The following is a 19895-nucleotide window of genomic DNA, read 5'->3' as shown; positions in this document are numbered from 1 at the left end:
GAGCCCAGGAGTTTGAGACCAGCCTAGGCAATATGGCAAGACCCTGTCGCTCTAAAAAGTTTTTAAAAACTAGCTGGGTGTGGTGGCACACGCCTGTAGTCCCAGCTACTCAAGAGGGTGAGATGGGAGTATCGCTTCAGCCAGGGAGGTGGAGGCTGCAGTGAGCTGTGATCGCACCACTGCTCTCCAACCTGGGCAATAGAAGAAGACCCTGTCTCAAAAAAAAAAAAAAAAAAAGAAAAGAAAAGAAAAGAAAGAAAGGGGATTCACTGAGGTCAAGATGAGAGGCAGAACTCTGTAAAAGATTTGAGGTAGTAACCTAAGCTAGAAATGACTGTGGCTTGAAATAGAGGTGATTGTGGAGATAGATTCTAGGGACATTTAGGAAGTTGAATTGGCAGGACTCGATGACTGATACTATTAAAAAGGTGAAGGAGAGGGAGGAGTTGTAAATGACTCCTAGGCCTTTTGACAGTTGGCTGGATGTTGGTGTGGTGCCATTCACTGCATGAGGATCCCAGGAGGAGTTAGGTGTACAGGTTTGGGAGCGAAGGTAAATTCCATTTCAGCCTGAGTTTGGCCACCCGAGGGACATTTAGATGGAGTTGTTTAGTAAGTTGTGTCTGAAGTTCGAGAGAGAGAGATGGGTTGTGGGATGTAGATCTGGAAACTATCAGCCAACTGACATCATGGGAGTAAATGTGAACATCCAAGGAGAGTGTAGAGTTTGGCCAAAGGACCTACATAGAATCCTAAGCCTAAGGAGGGAGGCGTGATAAACAGCACCTGCTCCTGCAAGGAGGTCAAGTACCATCATGAAAGGTTCCCTAAATATTGTTGGTGAACCTGATGGGCAGTTTCACTGATGAGGGTGAAAGCCAACTTGTCATGGATTGAAGAATAGAAAAAAAAAATAGAAAACGATACAGTGGATTGTATGCAGTGTTTCAAGAAGAAGAGGGATAAGTTTGGATGTGTAGGCTTTGTTTTGATGAATACTTATGATGGAGGAGACTTAAGCATGTGTAAATATATTTATGATTAGAGCTGGTGGAGAGGGAGAAGCTGAAAATCTAAGAAAGAGGTACTAACTTTCAGGGCAAGGTCTCTGAGAAGGCAGCAGGAAGGGACAGAATTATCCTTGACTGGGAATAAGATTCTTACACTTTTCCAGTGTAAGAATGGAAGAAATAACTGGAGTGAATGCAGGCTAGAGGACATACATTTAACTTACTAAAGGCTGATTAGTCGTCTTGGGTTTTTTTTGTTTTTTTGTTTTGTTCTGTTTTGTTTTTGAGAATGAGTCTCGCTCTGTTGCCCAGGCTGGAGTGCAGTGGTGCAATCTCGACTCACTACAACTTCCGTCACCCAGGTTCAAGCAATTCCCCTGCCTCAGCTTCTCAAGTAGCTGGGACTACAGGCATGCATCACCATACCTGGCTAATTTTTTGTATTTTAGTAGAGATGAGGTTTCACCATATTGGCCAGGATGGTCTCGATCTCCTGACCTTGTGATCTGCCTACCTCAGCCTCCCTAGTCATCTTGTTTTAATCTGCATTTTAAAAGTTCATATATCACCTTATAAAAGATATTAATAAATGTTTCCTGTGCTCAATTTTCTTTGAAACCAAATATTTCTAGTTATGTTCCTGAACCCTACATTGTAATATTTTCAAAGATAATAACACTTGTCCCTAGACCCTTATACAAAGTCCTTAGTGCCAATTTTACTTCAGAAATCAGAATTTTTATGATTTCAGAAAGATAATATGGTACATATATAGCACCTCCAATAAAATCTAGAGTGATACAAAATGTTCACTCCATATGTGATAAATAAAGACTATAAATCATTCTGGTCAGGTTTTGCTGCCAAATGGATTATAAGAGCAAAAAATTTTAGAGTAATTTTGGGTTTTGATATTGTAGTAAAGGAAGTGAAGACCTCTAAGCAGAAGGCATTTTATATGCAATTTAGTATGTATCAGGCACTGTTCTAAGCAGTTAATTAATATTAACTCAGTTTAATCCTCAAAAGGACCCCGTGAAGTAGGCCCCCATTATTTTATTGCAGATACCAATTGTTGATTCAACAAACATTTATTGAGCATCTTGGTTAGACATTAGGGATATCAAGACTAATAAAAGCCTGTTATTAAGGCCATCTAAATCATTCTTATAAATAAGCATTATGTAAACTGCAGTGATATTGGCTAACAGTTACAGAACACCTCCTCACCCCCATCCCACAGCCATGAGCCAGATGTAGTGCTTACCCCACATTTCATCCTCTCCCTGCCTCCCCCGCCGTGAGATTGACTGATGCTATTATTGTTAAGTAATTGGGAGAACTAGGAATTCTATTAACATCCTGAGCTCTTTGCTCAGGCAGCTAAACTCAGCTTTTCCCTAAACTTTAATAAACTTTCTTAAACCAAAATCTTTCCTATCAAATTATATAAAATTTCAATTGTCAGCTTTTTAAAGATAATAAGGCAGTTCTAGTCATAGAATGGAGATGTCTAAGAAAGGCCAGATTAATAGAAGGAGAGTTATTTGGGGTTTTGTATGTATATTTAGGTTAGAAAGTAAATAGCAGGTAAAGTACAGTTAATCGGGTGATATTTAATGGAAAATTATAAGTGATATTGAAATTAGACACCAAAAATTCCATATAACGCTACTGTTTTAAAAAGTAATAAAGTGTAGTTACCCTCCTCTCAACCCCCAATGTATCCTAATCCCCAGAGGTAGCTGCTGTTAACACCTAAAGGTATAACCTTGTAGACTATTTTGTATACTATATATGTACATATATATATACACACATACACATTTTTAATGGAATCATACTATTTATATTGACCTATACTTTTTTTTACATGATAATATCTCATTATATAGCCCACTACCTTATTCTGCTGAATCTTGTTATATGAATGATACATAATTTAATCATTTCTGATTTTTACCATTAGAATGGGTCTTGTAGTAAACATCTTGATACACCTCTTTCTATGGACTTGTACCCATATTGCTGTAGAATAAATTCCTAGAAGTATAATTGTTGGGTCATAGGATGTGTACATTTTATATTTTAATTGATACTTGACCAATTATATATAGAGATTTTCAAATGAATATTCATGTTGTTTTTTATTCCTGATGTTGCTTTTTCCTTTCTTTTTAACAATTCAAAGAAAGGTAAGGTTTGTCTTAGCATTTTCCAGTGGTTCTGTAAATCAAAATGAATTTTAAAAGTATGTAGCTCTCAAGTATCTGCTAAGACTAATGGTCTTTCAACTCCATTCTTGCCTGAATAGCCTGGATGCCTCCAGGGTTACTGCTGAAGTAGCTTCTGGCTTCCTGAGCAGTGTGCCACTTCTCCTCCTCGGTCCTCAGGTTCCTACTTGTGTGTGAGAGCATGAGTCACAGTGTCAGAACACAAGTATGTGGCAGCAAAGATCCGAGGGCTGGTACTCTGTATTGTTTTTTTCCTTCTCTAGAACATAATATTATTTTAAAATGAACAAAAGTCAACACCAAGTAGTGATTAAGATTTTTTTCCTTCTTCTATCATTAGTAATGCTTTATTATACACCCACCTTGTACTGGAGGCTACAGTTTTGTCCATATCCTTGGCATTTCATGTATATACAGCAGTGAGACTCCTATGCTTTGTTGATTATGACTTTTCATAGAACTGTGGGAATCTTGCTATAAGCGCAAGATTATACAGGAGCTGGAAGTTAAGTACAGCACGATTATAACTGCAATGTCTCCTATATACTGTCCCACTAGCTTTCAAAAATTATATCTGATCATATATATTGATTAAAGCCCCAATCTGGCTTTAAAACTCTGAGTACTTCCCATTCCTTACAGGACAAACTCCAATCTCCTTATCATGTTGTTTCTATCCTCAGTTTACCTTCCAACCACATTATCCTCCACCCCCTTCTGAACACCTTTCAGTCACTCCAGCCACTTCAAATACTGTTATATTCCTTAAAAATCAAATATATAATTTTTAATTCCTATGAATCATTTTTTTTTCTATCTGTAATGCCTATTCTACCCCCACCTCACTTCCATTGCCTAATGTGTACCCCTGTTAATCCCTTTTCTGATTCAGCTCACCCTACAAATCCCACTCAGGTATCACCTTCTCAATGAAGCCTTCCCAGGATACAATCCTCCCTCTCTGATAGCACGCAATAATGCACTCTCATTATTTGCCACTTCCTTGTGTTTTTGATGACTATGGGCCGTTGAGAGTCGAGACCATGTCTTGGTGTCCTAAGCACAGAACCTGGAACATTAAATCTTTGTTGAAGGAATGCATGGTCTTAATATTTCTGCCTGCTTCAAAAGATTTTCAATATAATTATTTTGACTTATCTTTATTTGAATATATTGATTACAGAAAAATGGTTATATAGCTCTAAAAGACTGAAAATCATTTGGGAGTTATTTTACATAAGATACTTAAAGATTCCATTTTAAGAATGTAAATTTCAATGTGATAATGATTATTAACACCCTTTAATTGAATTCAAACCTCACATCAAGGATGTTACTCGTTTGAAATTTGTGGCAAATTTTTTTAATGACATTTGACTATAGTCTGAGGGTCTGTCCTGTTCATTGTTCTTGAAGTAAGAAAAAAATGTCCTACTCTGTGTAGCAGCCTCATGATGCTTTGTTTTTTGGATGTCTTAACTCATGTTTCATGAACTCAGGATTCGTCTCTCTGTGTCTTGCCAATTCTGTTTCACAAGACTAATTTTTGTCTTGTGCCTTTCTCTTTTTAAAAAAAAAATTTAGATTAAAAAAAATTTTAGATTCAGGTGGTACATGTGCAGGTTTGTTAATGAATACTTTGCATGATGCTGAGGTTTGGGCCTCAGTTGAGTCCATCACCCAAATAGTGAACATAGTACCCAATAGGTAGTTTTTCAGCCCTTTTCTTTCTCCCTCCCTCCCTTCTTTTGCAGTCCCCCATGTCTGTTCCCATTTTTATGTCAGTGTGTATCCAATGATTAGCTCTCACTTATAAGTGAGAACACGGTATTTGGTTTTTTGTTTCCATGTTAATTCACTTAGGATAATGGCCTCTAGCTATTTGTTGCAGCAAAGGACATGATTTTGTTCTTTTTTGTGACTGCATAGTATTCTATGGTGTAAATGTACCATATTTTTTAAGCCAATCCTGTCTTGTGTCTTTCTTAATATCATAGTATCGTATGTAAGCACAAAACAGTTTTTATATGGTACAGTTAAAAAATCTAAAACACAAATTTGATCCTCTCAAACATCTGCATAAAACCCCTCAGTGTCTCTACAATGCCTGCAGGATAAATGTCCAAACTCCTTACTATGGAAAAAGTTATGAAATTTTTCTATCTTTTACTTATCCCTGTTTATCTTTAAGCCCTACGTCTTGCCACCGCCCCTTGTAGTCCAGGCAACCCTGTGCTCTCTCTTGCCTCTGAGGCCTACAGGTGTTATTCCCTCTGTGTGGAATACCTGACCTTCAGACTATTCACATTTGCAAAGCATGCATGTATCTGTGTGGTTTTTAGATTAAGATTTATCTCTCCCACTGAACTGTGAACTCCATGTAAGCAAAGAGCACATTTAACGCACTTACTGTTGTGTGGCATGTTCCAGACACTCCATAAACACTTGCTGCGTGAATAAATAAAAGAATGTCTCCTACCAGGTGTCCCCAGCATCTAACACAGTGCCTGGCACATAGTAAAGCATCCAGTATTTATAAATCAGTACATGTTGGTGATCATTTCTAAAATTATAACAACTGTTCCTACTTTGTTTTATATTTAAATATGGGACTTTTATTGTTTTGGAAGACTTTCACAAGAACTTTCTTACTTGAACCTCTCTCTTACTTGAACCTCTGCAGAAAAAAGACTTCTATAAAGTGACACCTCCCTGTTTCTTTTTTATTTTGAACCCTGATTTGAAGAATTCCAATAATACAGTTTAACCATGTTAAATAATTTAATGTGGTTAAGTGACCCTGTTGTGCTGTATGATGTAAAACAGAAAAAGAAACTGCTCCCATTCTGCCAGGTTTTAAATGGTAGCATATGAAATACTGATTTCTTTGTGCTGTCCAAGCAGGAATATTATAGGCATGGCAACGTTCTTTTTCAAATTACAAAAAGAATCGGTTACTTAGTTAAATGTACAAAATAACCACATCTATCTATGCAAAAACACATATTTAGTGAAATGACCAGAGTTGAAAAGTACTTGGAGAGGAAAGTCGAGGAAATACCACTGTATTTTGGGTGGAAGGGAGGGAAATGTTAAAGAATCCAGCATTGAGGTCACATTGCTTTCGAATATTGGAACTGAGTTTGGAATAAACCCTGTTGCATGGCAGTAGACAGAGACTTGCTAAACTAAATTACATGAAAATACTAAAATGCAAGGTGTTTGTGTTATGACAACGTGATGTGATGAAACATTTGCCTACATTTTAGAAGTAAGAAAAATGTGGAGATGCCTTTTGAATAACTAAGTGATCATACTGATTTTTTAAATCTCCCCTAACTACAAGAGACCTCAAAGCTCCCACATTTTACAAGTATGAGAACTCATTTCCAGAGAGGTTAAACAAATTGCCAAGGTTATTGAGCTAGTTAATTGCATAGCCAGGATTTAAAATCTAGGTTTTCTGATCCTCATTATTATGCTCTTTTATTTTTCTTACAGGGTTCTACTACTGAATGTGTTTGGTTTTATAAATATCAATGAATCTTGAATGGATACTGTAGAAAACTACTTGCGACACTGAGAAGTTTTCTTGGGGGAAATAAAGATTTATGTAAATTTACAGGCATTGGCAATGTCACATGCTGCCTCACCCTTTTATTGTGGGAGATAAATGAGTCTAGGAAAATGAGATAGCACAGAAACAGTTCATCTATCCCCAACTCCTCCACCTGCAATACTGTTTCCTTTGTCCCCAGCACTACCAAAGAAAACTCAAGTTGCTAGCTGGTAAGATAGATGTTTTGCCTCCTATAGCCAATCTTTTCAGCCAGTATTTTTCCTCCTTGCAACTGACAGCACAGTCCCCCACCCCACATACCACATACACACATACATACATACCACCACTAGCACTAAGAGTGCTGCCTCCAGTTTCCAATTCTGTTACAAATTTTGAGGCAAGAAGATAAAACTTCCGCATTTTATCATTTATTTATACTATTCCTAACTAGTTGTTGACCATAAAGCCAAAGAATCTCCACTTGAGTGACTTTCATATCTATCTAAGCAAACACACCAAGGTAGGAAACTGAAGTGGGTATAACTCTTTCAAAGATAAATGCACAAGCCATTTTTGCAGGGATTATATATTTTTTATATATATATATACACATACACACACGCATACCCACACACACATATATATATGTGTGTGTCTAAGTAACTCAAAAGAATCAACTGAGAAACCATTAAAATAAGTTTCAGAAATGCATTAGAAAGGGCTTCTCACAGTTTAGTAAGCTAATGGCCTACTCTCCCAAGAGAGAGCTGGAATGTGAAGTGTTTCCCAAAATTATCTGACCTACAGTGAAATACATTTGGGAAACTCTGCTTCCAGTGATTCTGGAGACATGGACTGGATTTGTCTAGCCATTTAAAGATGGATGACCTAGTGGGCATGTTTCCACATGGCGCATACTACATATCAACATATGTGTGTTGATGCCAAAGAAGCTAAAATAAGTTGTTGTCAAAATATTTATGGGCTTGATTGAAGTTGTTAGAGTATATAAAAAGAAAATAAAGCTACCACATGGGTTTTAGTTTTTAGATTTTTTCTGTCTTCTGTTGACATGAATGACAACCATAATCTTACATTCAAGCAGCTTACATGTTTAACTTAATGTGTCATTGTATTTGATAAATAAAACTCTGGTGTTTGGGGTTGCTTTTTATTTTTGAAGCAACACCATATCGTTACCTTCAATCAGATTGTTAGAGAAATGTATTTTCCTAGAATCACTTAGGTTACAAAAAGCTCTTTAAGTTTTCTAGTTAATAAATCTAAATCAAAGCTAGATCGAGCTAATCCCTTTTTGAGTAGGGAAAGCTCATTTCATTCATTGTGTGTGGTACGTTATCTCCTTGATTCCACTTTAAGTATCACATGCTATAGCGCATTTGACCCTATCTCTTGTAATGTTTAAGGAAGTAATATTTCCATGTTTGATGATAGCTTCTTGTCAAGAGTGTTTTCAGGTGATCAATTTAAAGATAACATCTCAGTAAATACTACTACCATCTGGTATGGCATCTTTCTGAGGAATATATTGATAATCTCATAACTAGTAAGCACTCCTCACTGGGCTTGACTTAGCACATATCCTCATTTGAATGTATTCTGCATAGCACACTCTGGAAAATTCACTCAAATTCTATAAACCTGCATCCATTCCATTAATACTGCATCTCAAGAATGCCCTGTAAGAAAAATAGGTTTTTGTTTGCCATGCTTTTTGATAAGCATAACTTTCTAAATTTTGACACCCACTTAAAGGAAAGCAGAGCTGAGCCAGAACTGTTCACTGCTCTCCTGCATTGAAAAGTTCTGATGTTTAAGACGCTATAATGGAAGAAAGGGAATGTATTTCCGTGTTAATCTTCTGTTACAAGTTTTCCACTTTATTTTCAAAACCCTAAATTGTTAGAACTTGTGGAGAGAAATAAAAACTCATTTTCACTGTGCCCAAGAAAGAAAAGAAAGCATTTGGGTGGATTTGAGTGCTGAGAATGGGAAGGTTTATGACTCCTTCCGTTGGGCAAACTATTAAACTATGGCTCTCTTCTCTATAATTGCTTTGGAAATGGTAACAGTACAACAGTACTGCCTGTGTATGTGCATATGTATGTTGACAGTTACAATAAACCAATAAAATGATCTATTTTCTCCTTATCCAAGGATTTCCTGCTGCAGATATTTACTGTGTTCCGAATATTGATACGCCCAGAGATGTTTCCAAAGGACTGGACTGTTATGCGCTTGGTTGCTAACAAGTAAGGCATTTAAGTTGATGATAATTGCAGCTCAATGTATAGAGGATGAAGAGAGTACAAAATAATCTTTTCCATTTGATCTCAAATGTGAAGTGGTGGCTTTTTTTTTTTTTTTTTTTTTGCCTCTGAATTAAGCCTTTTAAAAAAATATTACCACTTGTCTTGAACTACTGTTTCCTTTATATATATTACCATCATTCAAAAATCAAACAACATAATAGCGTATGCATTGAGAAGTTCTGTTCCCATTGACCCTCTACCCCTAGGCTGTATAACCACTTGTATTTGTTTCTTACATGTCCTCCTAGTGTTCCTTTATACAGAGACCAACAGGTAATGTAATATACACACTGTTCTTTATAACACGCTTAGAAATCCTGGCAACCTTTCCAAATTAATAGATAGAAAACCTTTCATTCTTTTATGTATTTTCCTTTACAGCTGAATAATATTCCATTGAATGGCCATACCATAGTTTATTTAACCAATTCTCTGTTACTAGAAATTTGAATGATTTCTGATCTTTCTTAATTCATCTTAACAAAATACATACATTAAGCATCTGCCGTTTGCTCCACACTGGGAATAAGACATGACCCTTGAGGTGGACACATGGAGATTGAAGTTCTTTCTATTCATCCAAGTGGTATGGCCAATAGACAGCTGAAAATATTGCCCGGAGGAAACTTCAGAACAAAACATAGGCATTTGGGAGGTTATTGACATAAAGTTGATATCGGAATCTCTAGAAGATGATAAATTCAGTTTATATTAAGCATATCCAGCATGATCTGAGAGCAATACTAGAAGAGAGAGGAGCCAGAAAAGGATATTAGGGCAGTCGGAATGGCAGGAACTGATCCCGGAGAGTACGGTGTCATGGATTTATCTGCTCTCTCCACTTCCTGTCTCCATAGTCTCAGGATACAGAATGGAAAAGTGCTCTAGGAAACTGGCCTGGTCTTCACTTCCAAGCTTGTTATTTACCCTATTTCATTAGCATTCTCATTCTCACTCTCCAAGCCCACATTTGCCTGCTTCGCCTTCTTCCTCTTTTCCGAACGCCAACACCCTCATGCTCAGGATGAAGGTTGGATTCTCTAAGCATCTATCCATAGGCCACGGTCGCCCTGTGTTTTCTCCAGATGGCAAGCTTTGATGGTGGTGAGAGCTGCAGGAATATAGGATTCGATTTTGATTATATGTGCTCAATATGGCTTCTGCTGCAGTATACATTTTTAGACTTGGAGGTGTTAGAATGATGTGTTAAAAACTTTGTGAAGTAACAAATAGTATAACATAGCATATTATATTTTACATAAGTACAGAAGCAGCTTTTCCATTTTGAAGACTAATTGAGACTGTTGAAATAGCTGTCTTTAGAATTTAACATATTTAGTTTGATATCTGTGAGTAGAATCAACTATCTATTCATTTGGATGTCCGCATGCTACAGATTTAGGTGGGAGTTTTTACTCATGCATCTGGCCTTATAACCAAAGAGCAAGCATTCTGAGTACCTGGGAAGGGCTGTGAGGAAATCCAAGGAGCCAGATGGGAAGAGGTCCAGGCTATGGACATCATCATCATGCGGCATCAACATTTGGTCATTCTGCCTGACTCATGTGCAGAGGAATATTTTAGATTGAATTAAAATTTCAGTGGTAGAAATTCAAACTGAAAGTAACATTGACATTTTATTCCTTACATATACAATTTCTGCTTAAGCTTGCCTAAAATTGTGACAACCGTGTGGCTTTTTGATATTAAATACTGCCTCTCTCTGCCCCATCTTTACTCCAATTTTGAAGACTTTATGGTCACACAAGTGGATAGCAGTCTGAGAAGTATAGATTCTGCTTTTGAATAAACACACAGTGTTCAGAATTTTCATTTACAGTGTTAACCAAATAGGAAGGTGATTTTGTTAGAGATGAGCTCTGTGTAATACATTTAAACAGAAGATTATTCCCATAGCAAACCCAAGAAATGTGCCGTCACTCTTTGCTAAATGTGGTGACTTCATTCCATTCCCACCCACGTGAGTGCTGGTAGGAGTATGGTGCTGCCTCTCCACTGGCAATGGCTGGTGGCTGCGAGTCCAGCCTCATTCATGGACAGGACTCCATTGTCTAGAGAGACCACTGCCAAGTTGGAGCAGCCAGTCTGCTGCATGTTCTTGCTCTTGCCTCTTCTTTCCTCTCCTCTCCTCTTTTAATAGTCTAACCATTCTCCTCCATTCAAGTCATGAAAGCAGATGAGGTTTGCTTTGCTTCATAAATGCATCACAGTCCAAAAATTAGCCCTCTACTATCTGTGCTTTGTGAAAAATATTAACCCATATAGTATTGGTAGAAAACTAGATTTCTGAAAGATGTTAAGGACATCTTAAATATGTTAAAGAGCATACACTAGGAAGAAAAGGTTTCCGCTTGGCTAAACCATGTTGAAGCACGTTGCAAGAGTTACATCTACATCTCTGAAGTTGACCACCTTTTCTTCCATAGTTTCAACTTTCTTAGACAAACATTTGTTCAGGGCCTCTCAGCGTGGCATTTTAACCCAAACTCCCACTTTTATTAACCCAGTTGTGTGCTTAGTGCATGTCAAATTGATAGCAGATGGCTGAGAAGTCACCATTGCCCTACCCGTGAACTCAATTGAATTGCTCATCCCTCAAAATGAATGTTCTTTTTTGTGTTGGTCTTTTCTTCCTGTGTTTTCAAGTAAATTAAATGCCTTTAACTTTCATCTATAAGCTGTGTCGTTCCAAATCTTGTAGCTTGCCTGCTTCGTGTGAAGCTCTGCCAGAGTTTGTGACCAGACACCTGGTGATTTGTATGGTTCTTTGTTTTTTTCTACCTGCATGCCTAATATTGTATAACATAGCAAGTGTGCCCACTCACAATTCTGCAAGGGCAAGAAGCATTTCTTCTCTTTCTTGTTTGCTGCAGAGCTATCTCATGACCCCCTGTAAGTTCTTGGTAGATGTTTCTGATGAGAACAACTGCTCAACCTAATAAAGAAGGAACATAAGGAAGATGAAAATTAAGTACCAAAAATACAGGACACTTTGAAACAAGCTTCTCTCCACCCCCTTCCCATACACATTGTGAAATAAAGTACAAAAATAAAGTCACAGCTTTATACATATTTTCAAGAAGAAAAATCTTGTAACATACTTGCTTACTGAGGAAAGTAAAAACTCTCTCTTCAGTTGAAATTTCAGGTCTTTATTTTGGTTATCTTGTGTGCGTATTGGCCTCAAACATATCATACATAAACCAACTTGGGTTTCAAATGAGCTCTACATAGCCAAAAAGCAGTTTGTTAAATCAAAGTTTCTTAGAGAGATTGTCCATTCATTTACTGACCCATTTATTCAGCCAGTATTCTCCAGTGCCTAATGTTTAAAATAAGTACTATAAAGACAAAGAGCACAGGTCTATGAGGGTGTTATGAAATGAACATTGTTCTGGACTAGAACAGGAGGGGTCTTTCATGAAGGAGTGAAGCTTGAACTGAAAGCTAAGCAGGGGGTAACAAACAGCAAAGGAAGAATGATTCTATCAGTAGGAATATCATCTACAAAGGCCCTGTGGTCAGAGTAAATGTGGCACACTCAAGGAACTGAAAGACTGTTAGTGTGGCTGAAATGTGGGGAGGGAAGGAACCAGTAAAGATGAGGTTGGCGGAGGAAGACAGAGCCCAGATATTGATATGTAGAGAGACCAAAGAGAAACCAGGGAGAACCAGTTAGGAGCTTACTGCAGCCATCCAGGTAAGAGATGTTGGTGATGGCTTGGACAGGCGGATAGCAATGAAGGTAGTGAGAAGATTGGTTTGGGAAATAAGGATGATAAGACTTGCAAGTGACTGGGTGTGGGTGGGAGAAAAGAAAAGTAATGGAAGATGTTTCTTAGATGCTTGGCCTAAGCAAAAGGATGAATTGTGATGCCATTCACCTAGGTGGAAAAAATGGAGAGAGGAGTAGCATTGGGGATGAGAGAATTGAAGAATTCCATGTTGAACATAAGTTTGAGGTGTACTAGATTTCCAAGTGGAGATGTAGAAGAGAAAGCTACACATGCTTGTGTGGAGCTCAGGGATGACGTTGGGGCTGGACATGTATGTTTGGGCTCCTCAGCATATGGTCAGGATTTGAAGCCTTGAAACTGAACAAGAGCACTGAGGAAGAAAGTACAGACTGAAAAGAGAGAGACAGGACTGAGTCCTGGGGCATGCCAACATTTTAAAAGTGGGGAAGTAGAGAGGTATCCAGTGAAGAAGACTGAAAAAGAGCAGCCTGTGATGTAAGATGAGAATCAGCAAAGTATAGTGTCCTGTGAAGAAAGCATTTCAAGAAGGAAGCAGTATCTAGAGCTGCTGAGAGGTTGGTGGTGATGTGGACAGACAACTGGTCTCGAGATTTGGAAGTGCGGTGGATAGTGGTGACCATGACAAGTGTTGTTTCAGTGGAGTGGTAAAAAGGAAAACCTGATTAGAGTGAATTCAAGAGTGAATAGGAGTTGAGAAACTAAAACAGCAATTACAGGAAGAGTTTTGCTATCAAAGGGAGCAGAGAAACAGGGCTGTATCTGGAAGGAGATGCTAGGACTGGGATTCTTTTTAGAATATGGGATATTACAGCATGTTGATTTACTAATAGGAATGGCCCTGTTAGTAAAAGGCAGAAATATTGGTGCTAAAGAAAACAGAGATAATTAAAAGAGCAATGTCCTTGGGCAAGCAGGGATGGGATTGCATGCAAGGTTGCTACGTATGCCAGCCCAAGAACTATCTGCTACCTGTCCATAACAAGCTTGCATGTAAAAATAAATCATCAGTGTAAGCATGCAATTTAATTAAACTGACATTGTTTTTTTGTGGTAAGACTTTCTCAAGGAAGGAAGCTTCCCACACTTAGAGCAGCGCTGATCTAGTGCACACAAAGAAAGCTAGGAGCATTGACAGTTTATCCATAGTAACAGGAAGGAAGGCGGAATATGCGCTACTGACCCTGAAAAGTTGAGTGGTAGAGTAGCTAATCTGCTGAGCATCCAATGACACAGCTACTATTGTTCTGTTTTTGGCTTGTTTAATTAAGTGTAGTGATCCTTAAAGGCTTTTACTGTTCAGGGAGAGAATAGATATTTATTTTTTATCAAAACTATATATTACTATGCTGAATGTGCCAAACTTGAATAGTTACAGCAAATAATGACAAAAGAATTGCTTGCACAATCCTTCTCTTCCAGGTGAGTTGTGAGGAGTTGGTAGAGAGAATGAATGCATGAAGGAAAGGCTTTCTTAGGGTTTAAGCCTAAAAGGTCAAAACAGAGGCTGTTGCCATATGAGTGGTTTTCTACCAGTACTGCCCAGTGAAGTGCTGGTAAAAAGAGTTTTCAGAGTCACTCCATGTAAATCCTTTTCCATTCTTTTTGCTTCATCTGCACTGCATGCCCCATTGACTGAAAACAAAATCACTCCTTTTTCTGCTTCCCTGCTTTAGCTGATTCTGTGCCCTCCACTTAGATCAGCTTTGCCCCTGTCTAATTTCAGTCTGTTCAAAATAGCTTAAAAATAAAATAAAAGTTGTATAAGCTTCACATTTTAGAGTCATCTAATATGGCAAACAAGTATAACAAAGCATAGACTCAGATGTAATCATAAGGCCACAGTCATTTAACACACGCTTACTAGTCTCCGCCCCTGTGGATGCCGTGGCAAACAAGGCCAAATTCCCAGATGCCATTGCTCTCTAAGTCCCAGCCCTTCCTTATCTTCTCTTCCATGTGTAACACCAGTCTTCAAAATAAGAAGGATGACCACATGCCTCAGAATCACCTGGTTGGGCCTGGTTGCAAACCTCCCAAGCCATAGGTAGTGGTAAGACCCTGAAGTCTTAAGCATCCTTTGGGTGATTCTCATGCATGCTGAAGTTTGAGAACCACTAGTTTGGATGCATTCCCATATTGGTTATCCAGGAATTTCATCTCCCCTAAATGTCTTTGTGTTGATTTTTCGCTGTCCCAATTAATCCACCAGGTTGTAGGGAAATTGTTGGACTCCAGGTTCAGATGTCCTTAGTTTTTCATTATATACACATCAGTATTGTCGAGACCCAGTTTATCCACAAAGGTATTTCTCTCAGTCCATGTATGATTTTTGGGCTTGTGTTTGAGCAGATTATCAAACTGGAGTAATTAAAAAAAAATTATGGGAGATAAGCTTTCCTGGGTGAGAGGGAGAGGGAGAAATAGGGTTGCTTGAAGTTATTTCTTAAGCCCAAAATGACATGGCAACTGGAAAACCATAAAGCAGTAACTTTGATTTCCTGTACACCAGTTTCTCTTTTAGACGTAAGTTTTATCATGCTGTGCCTGTAGATTATGATTGTCAGAAATGATCCTAGTGCATGCCTTGCTGTGGCAGTAATCAGTAATTTGGGCCACGCACAGTGGGGCTGAGGAGGGCAGATCACTTGAGGTCAGGAGTTCGAGACCAGCCTGGCTAACATGGCAAAACCCCATCTCAACTAAAAATAAAAAAATTAGCCTGGCACAGTGGTGGGCACCTGTAATCCCAGCTACTTGGGATGCTGAGACAAGAGAATCGCTTGAACGTGGGAGGCAGAGGTTGCAGTGAGCACAGATCACACCACTGCATTCCAGCCTGGGTGAGGGAGAGACTCAGTCAGAAGGAAAGAGAAGAGAGAGAGAAAGAGAGAAAGGAGGGGAAGGGAGGGGAGGGGAAGGGGGAGGGCAAGGAAGGAAGGTAAATAAGGAATAAACCAGTAATTTGGCCATTTGTGGTAGCAGATTGAAAATCTTTTTTGACTATTGAGTTGGAACACTGAGATTTGCAATATCCCCATGTTCAAACACTGAGTTGTAAGTGAAAGAATGAAACCAGAGAAGCCACATGGTTTTGGATAAATTGAAACAGGTAAAGAACGATCCCTAAACACCACAGGTATCCACTAAAATGAAGGAGCAATAATGTATAAATGCCTCTGGCTGGCTTAGGGACCTGTGTGTTAGGAAATGGTCTCAGTGATGAGTTACCGTAGAAGGCTCTGGGAACTGCCTTGGTGGCTTGGGCTGAATGTTATAGGTAGGAAAGAAAAGCCTTTGAACAGTCATTTTAAGATCTTTCTAGCCCTGAGCAGTCATATTTTTGGAGGCCCTACTCCTCATCCTATCAAACACTAAGTAGACCCACATGCCACACTGGATACAATTTTGCTGAAGAAAAAATTATAAGTATTTTTTATATTTGCTTCTTAATTATTGGCTTATCAAGTAAAATAGTTTAATTTTGATTGGCTGTGATTTCTCAGCATTTATGTGTACTATATTTAGGAATTGTAAAATTATAAAATCTATAATTTTAAAATTGCATAAATATTGGACAATTAATGAAAGTCATCATGTCCCTTTCTGTGGACATGTAATTACTCATTATTTTTACTTTTTATTTTGCAGTTTCAATTTGGTTGCATAACATTCTTTCAGGTCTCAATGTTTTCGAAAGTCCTTGAAAGGCTCACAGGCCCTATGCCCTGTGCCTCTTTCTGCCTAATGGTAAGGCAGCCCTGATAAGAGGGTGAGGTGTTCAATCTAGAAATAAGAACTGCAGGCCCCATACGAATCGTCCTAACATTCCAGAAGTCAGGAGAATGCTGAAGCAGAATTTGTGGGAATATTTCTGACTCGGGCCACTCCAGAGCCTTGCTCTTCATTGAGTGGTTGCAAACCAACAGTATTAGCATCCACTGGAGCTTGTTAGAAATACAAAATCTCCAGTCCCGCTCCAGGGTTGCTGGATCATCTGCACGTTAACTAGATCACCAGGTACCTGTTAAAGTTTGAGAAGCACTGCTCTGAGGTAGAGCAGTGGTTCTCAGCTCTGGACCATAAGAATCACTTGGGAGTTTTGACGATCCTGATGTTCTGATTGTAGCCCAGACCAATCAGAAGTCTCTGACGATGTGGCCCAGACATCGTATTTTAAGAGCTCCCAGGTGATTCTAGGGCCCAGGGCAGGTTGGGAGCCACTGTTCCATAGTAAGGCCATGAGGTTCCATGTTGTTTACCAGCAAGTGTACTTCAAAAAGCCACAAATATTTTTTGTGTGTTTGGGATCCACCATGTAAATAACAATTTGGTAATCTTTGCCATGAAATAACTTCTCTCTCCCTTGGAAGATTGGGTTTGTTAGCTCCTTTCTGTGACATTTGGCCTGACAGTCCGAATTCCAGATATGTCACGTTTCACTAACACCAGAGGTATTGTGTCTGAACATCAGTCTAAGCTGAAACTGTGGGCCACAAGGTGATTTTTAATGTAAACCTCAGGTGTAGTGGGACTGTGTATATTTCTCCGTTGAACATCAAAGCAGAAAGGTTGTGCTTATAACCATATGTTAAGGATACCGATTTTTCTTTTTTCTTTTTGAGACGGAGTCTCACTCTGTCGCCCGGGCTGAGTGCAGTGGCGCGGTCTCAGCTCACTGCAAGCTCCACCTCCTGGGTTCACGCCATTCTTCTGCCTCAACCTCAGCTGGGACTATAGGTGCCCGCCATCACGCCCAGCTAATTTTTTTTGTATTTTTAGTAGAGACGAGGTTTCATTGTGTTAGCCAGGATGGTCTCGATCTCCTGACCTCATGATCTGCCCACCTCAGCCTCCCAGAGTGCTGGGATTACTGGCATGATCTACCGTGCCCAGCCCAGATTTTTCTTCGTTACACTTAGAAGTCCAATGATCTTGCTAGATGCTAGGCAAGAACAACTCCCTTGCCTGGTAGCCTTTTATTTTCTGATGATTCAGCTTCAGTTTCATATAGTAAAACTTGAGTAAAATACTTTGGAACATTAATGATGTCTTCAATTATCATTGATTTTTCCAGTGTCTATGTGAAATTGGCACATTATACCATCATTTGCAGGTGATGTTTATCTTTGATATGACTTTGTCTGATGATACCTGCCATTTAGGGGACTGAAGAAACCATGACTTCTCAATCTCATAGGTTTTTCTTATACTTAAATTTAATAGTAAGATTCACTGAAAGGTGCGTATGCATATATAAAATGCACACCCATGTAACAATGCCTGTTCATGGTAGAGCGGATTCCCGTGAAATTGTGGTTTTGTTTCATTTTTGTTACCTTGAACTTCCACATTTAACCATCAACTTACCCTTGTTAATGTTTCCCTACCCGACAAGAAAACTATAATAGTGAGTTTCCCAGTAGATAACAATAATGAATATTTGTCTTTCAAAGTCTGTATTTTTCTAATTAGTAAATATAATCTTTATTAGCAAGATAGCCAAGGTATGAAGTTGATCATGTATTTTGTTTTCTTTTGTTTTTTCGTTTTACCTAGGTTGACATAAATACATCCTCCAATTCCAAATCCCATGAAGAGAACTGAGGCTTTATCATATCACACACTCATTGCACATGCATCTTAGAATTCTAAGGTCAAAGAAATTTTAAATATCAACAATTTATATATTGGTCCTCAGTTTATAGCAGCTCAGGGGGTGGCTTATCTTGCTTTAGTATAATGTTGTATTAAACATTAAGTGAACCAATTGGAAATATATTCAACTTTAAATATTTATCTTCTGGTTATAAAAATTAGCAGATTTTGAACAAATTGCAGAGCTCTAGAACTAACCACCAAATCCTTCCTTTTAAAATCTCCCCAGTGAGCTACCTGTGGCTGTATTGGTCAGGCTTTTCCTGATTCCTCCTGCCCTGGAGATGACCCTTTCTCTGAATGTCTGTAGTACTCTGTCGGTTTCGCACAGCTTAGTACTGGACTATAGACAATTTCACAGTCTGTAATTGTTTCTTTAGTGGCAGTCTTGTCGCCCTTAAAGAGGGAATCTGCTTTCCATAGCTCTCCCATGCCCTCTAATACCTTAAACAGAGGAGAACAGAGAGAAGGCTAATAAATACTCAATATATTCTATTATTTTTTCCTATCCATTTTGTCTTTGGGCTCCATTTTTTCCTCTGTATTTTAAAAAGCATGACTTTCTTTTATGATAATCAAATATGGAATGTTGCCTATAATCCTAGCACTTGGGGAGGCCCAGACGGGAGAATAGCTTGAGGTCAGGAGTTCAAGACCAGCCTGGTCAACATAGTGAGACCCCGTCTCACAAAAACTGAAAAACCATTTGGCTGGACACAGCAGCAGGCACCTGTAGACCCAGCTACTTGGGAGGCTGAGGCAGGAGGATCACTTGAGCCCAGGAGTTCAAGGCTGCAGTGAGCTGTGATCATGCCACTGCACTCCAGCCTGGGCAACAGAGCAAGACCCTGTCTCGAAAACAGAAAAATATGGAATGTTATGTTTGTAGTAAATCATTTTGTTTTGTTTGGAAATTAACAAAAATCATTACAAAACATCAAGGTAATAATATATTTCTGTCTGAGTCATATGAATTCATAGATCTTTTGTGTATCAGTTTACAAAGGACCTGACTTCAGTGATGGATTCCTTCCCCTTTTTTTGACCCGTCATCTCTTTTTTGTTTCAAATATGAATTATTTAATATTGTTCCAGATGCTTACTGAAGGTTTTATTTTATCTTAGTAGCTTTTTATTCTTGTATACTAAATGATTTTCACTAATACGAAGTTTTCACCTTGACATTTTTTTTTCTCACTAGTGTTATTATTACAACAGTTCTGTACCTCTCAGATGCACTTCGTAAGAACTTCTTAAATGAAAACTTTGATTATAAGGTAAGCATTCATTTAGATGACTCTCCTGCTTGGGCTAGAAGAATC

At 38.5% G+C, this 19895-nt stretch overlaps 1 protein-coding gene and 1 long non-coding RNA gene across 3 annotated transcripts in view; one reads left to right on the top strand and one right to left on the bottom strand.

Moving 5' to 3' along the window:
• Positions 1-19895, top strand: part of DOCK4 (dedicator of cytokinesis 4) — a 491532-nt gene that overhangs the window by 381608 nt on the left and 90029 nt on the right. For both annotated transcript variants that reach the window (XM_011999203.1, XM_011999202.1), the window contains 2 exons: positions 8985-9079; positions 19775-19850. In XM_011999203.1, the coding sequence (XP_011854593.1) occupies positions 8985-9079; positions 19775-19850 (171 nt within the window). The remainder of the gene's footprint in view (positions 1-8984; positions 9080-19774; positions 19851-19895) is intronic.
• Positions 9693-19895, bottom strand: part of LOC105553224 — a 17250-nt gene continuing 7047 nt past the window's right edge. Inside the window, exon 2 of the long non-coding RNA XR_001008120.1 lies at positions 9693-12095. This is a non-coding gene — a long non-coding RNA (uncharacterized LOC105553224). The remainder of the gene's footprint in view (positions 12096-19895) is intronic.

This window comes from Mandrillus leucophaeus, unplaced genomic scaffold (genome assembly GCF_000951045.1).
Source record: "Mandrillus leucophaeus isolate KB7577 unplaced genomic scaffold, Mleu.le_1.0 Scaffold588, whole genome shotgun sequence".
NCBI classification, from domain to species: domain Eukaryota; kingdom Metazoa; phylum Chordata; class Mammalia; order Primates; family Cercopithecidae; genus Mandrillus; species Mandrillus leucophaeus.
The sequence above is the reverse complement of the archived record's forward strand: the minus strand, read 5'-3'. Positions and strand labels throughout refer to the sequence as shown.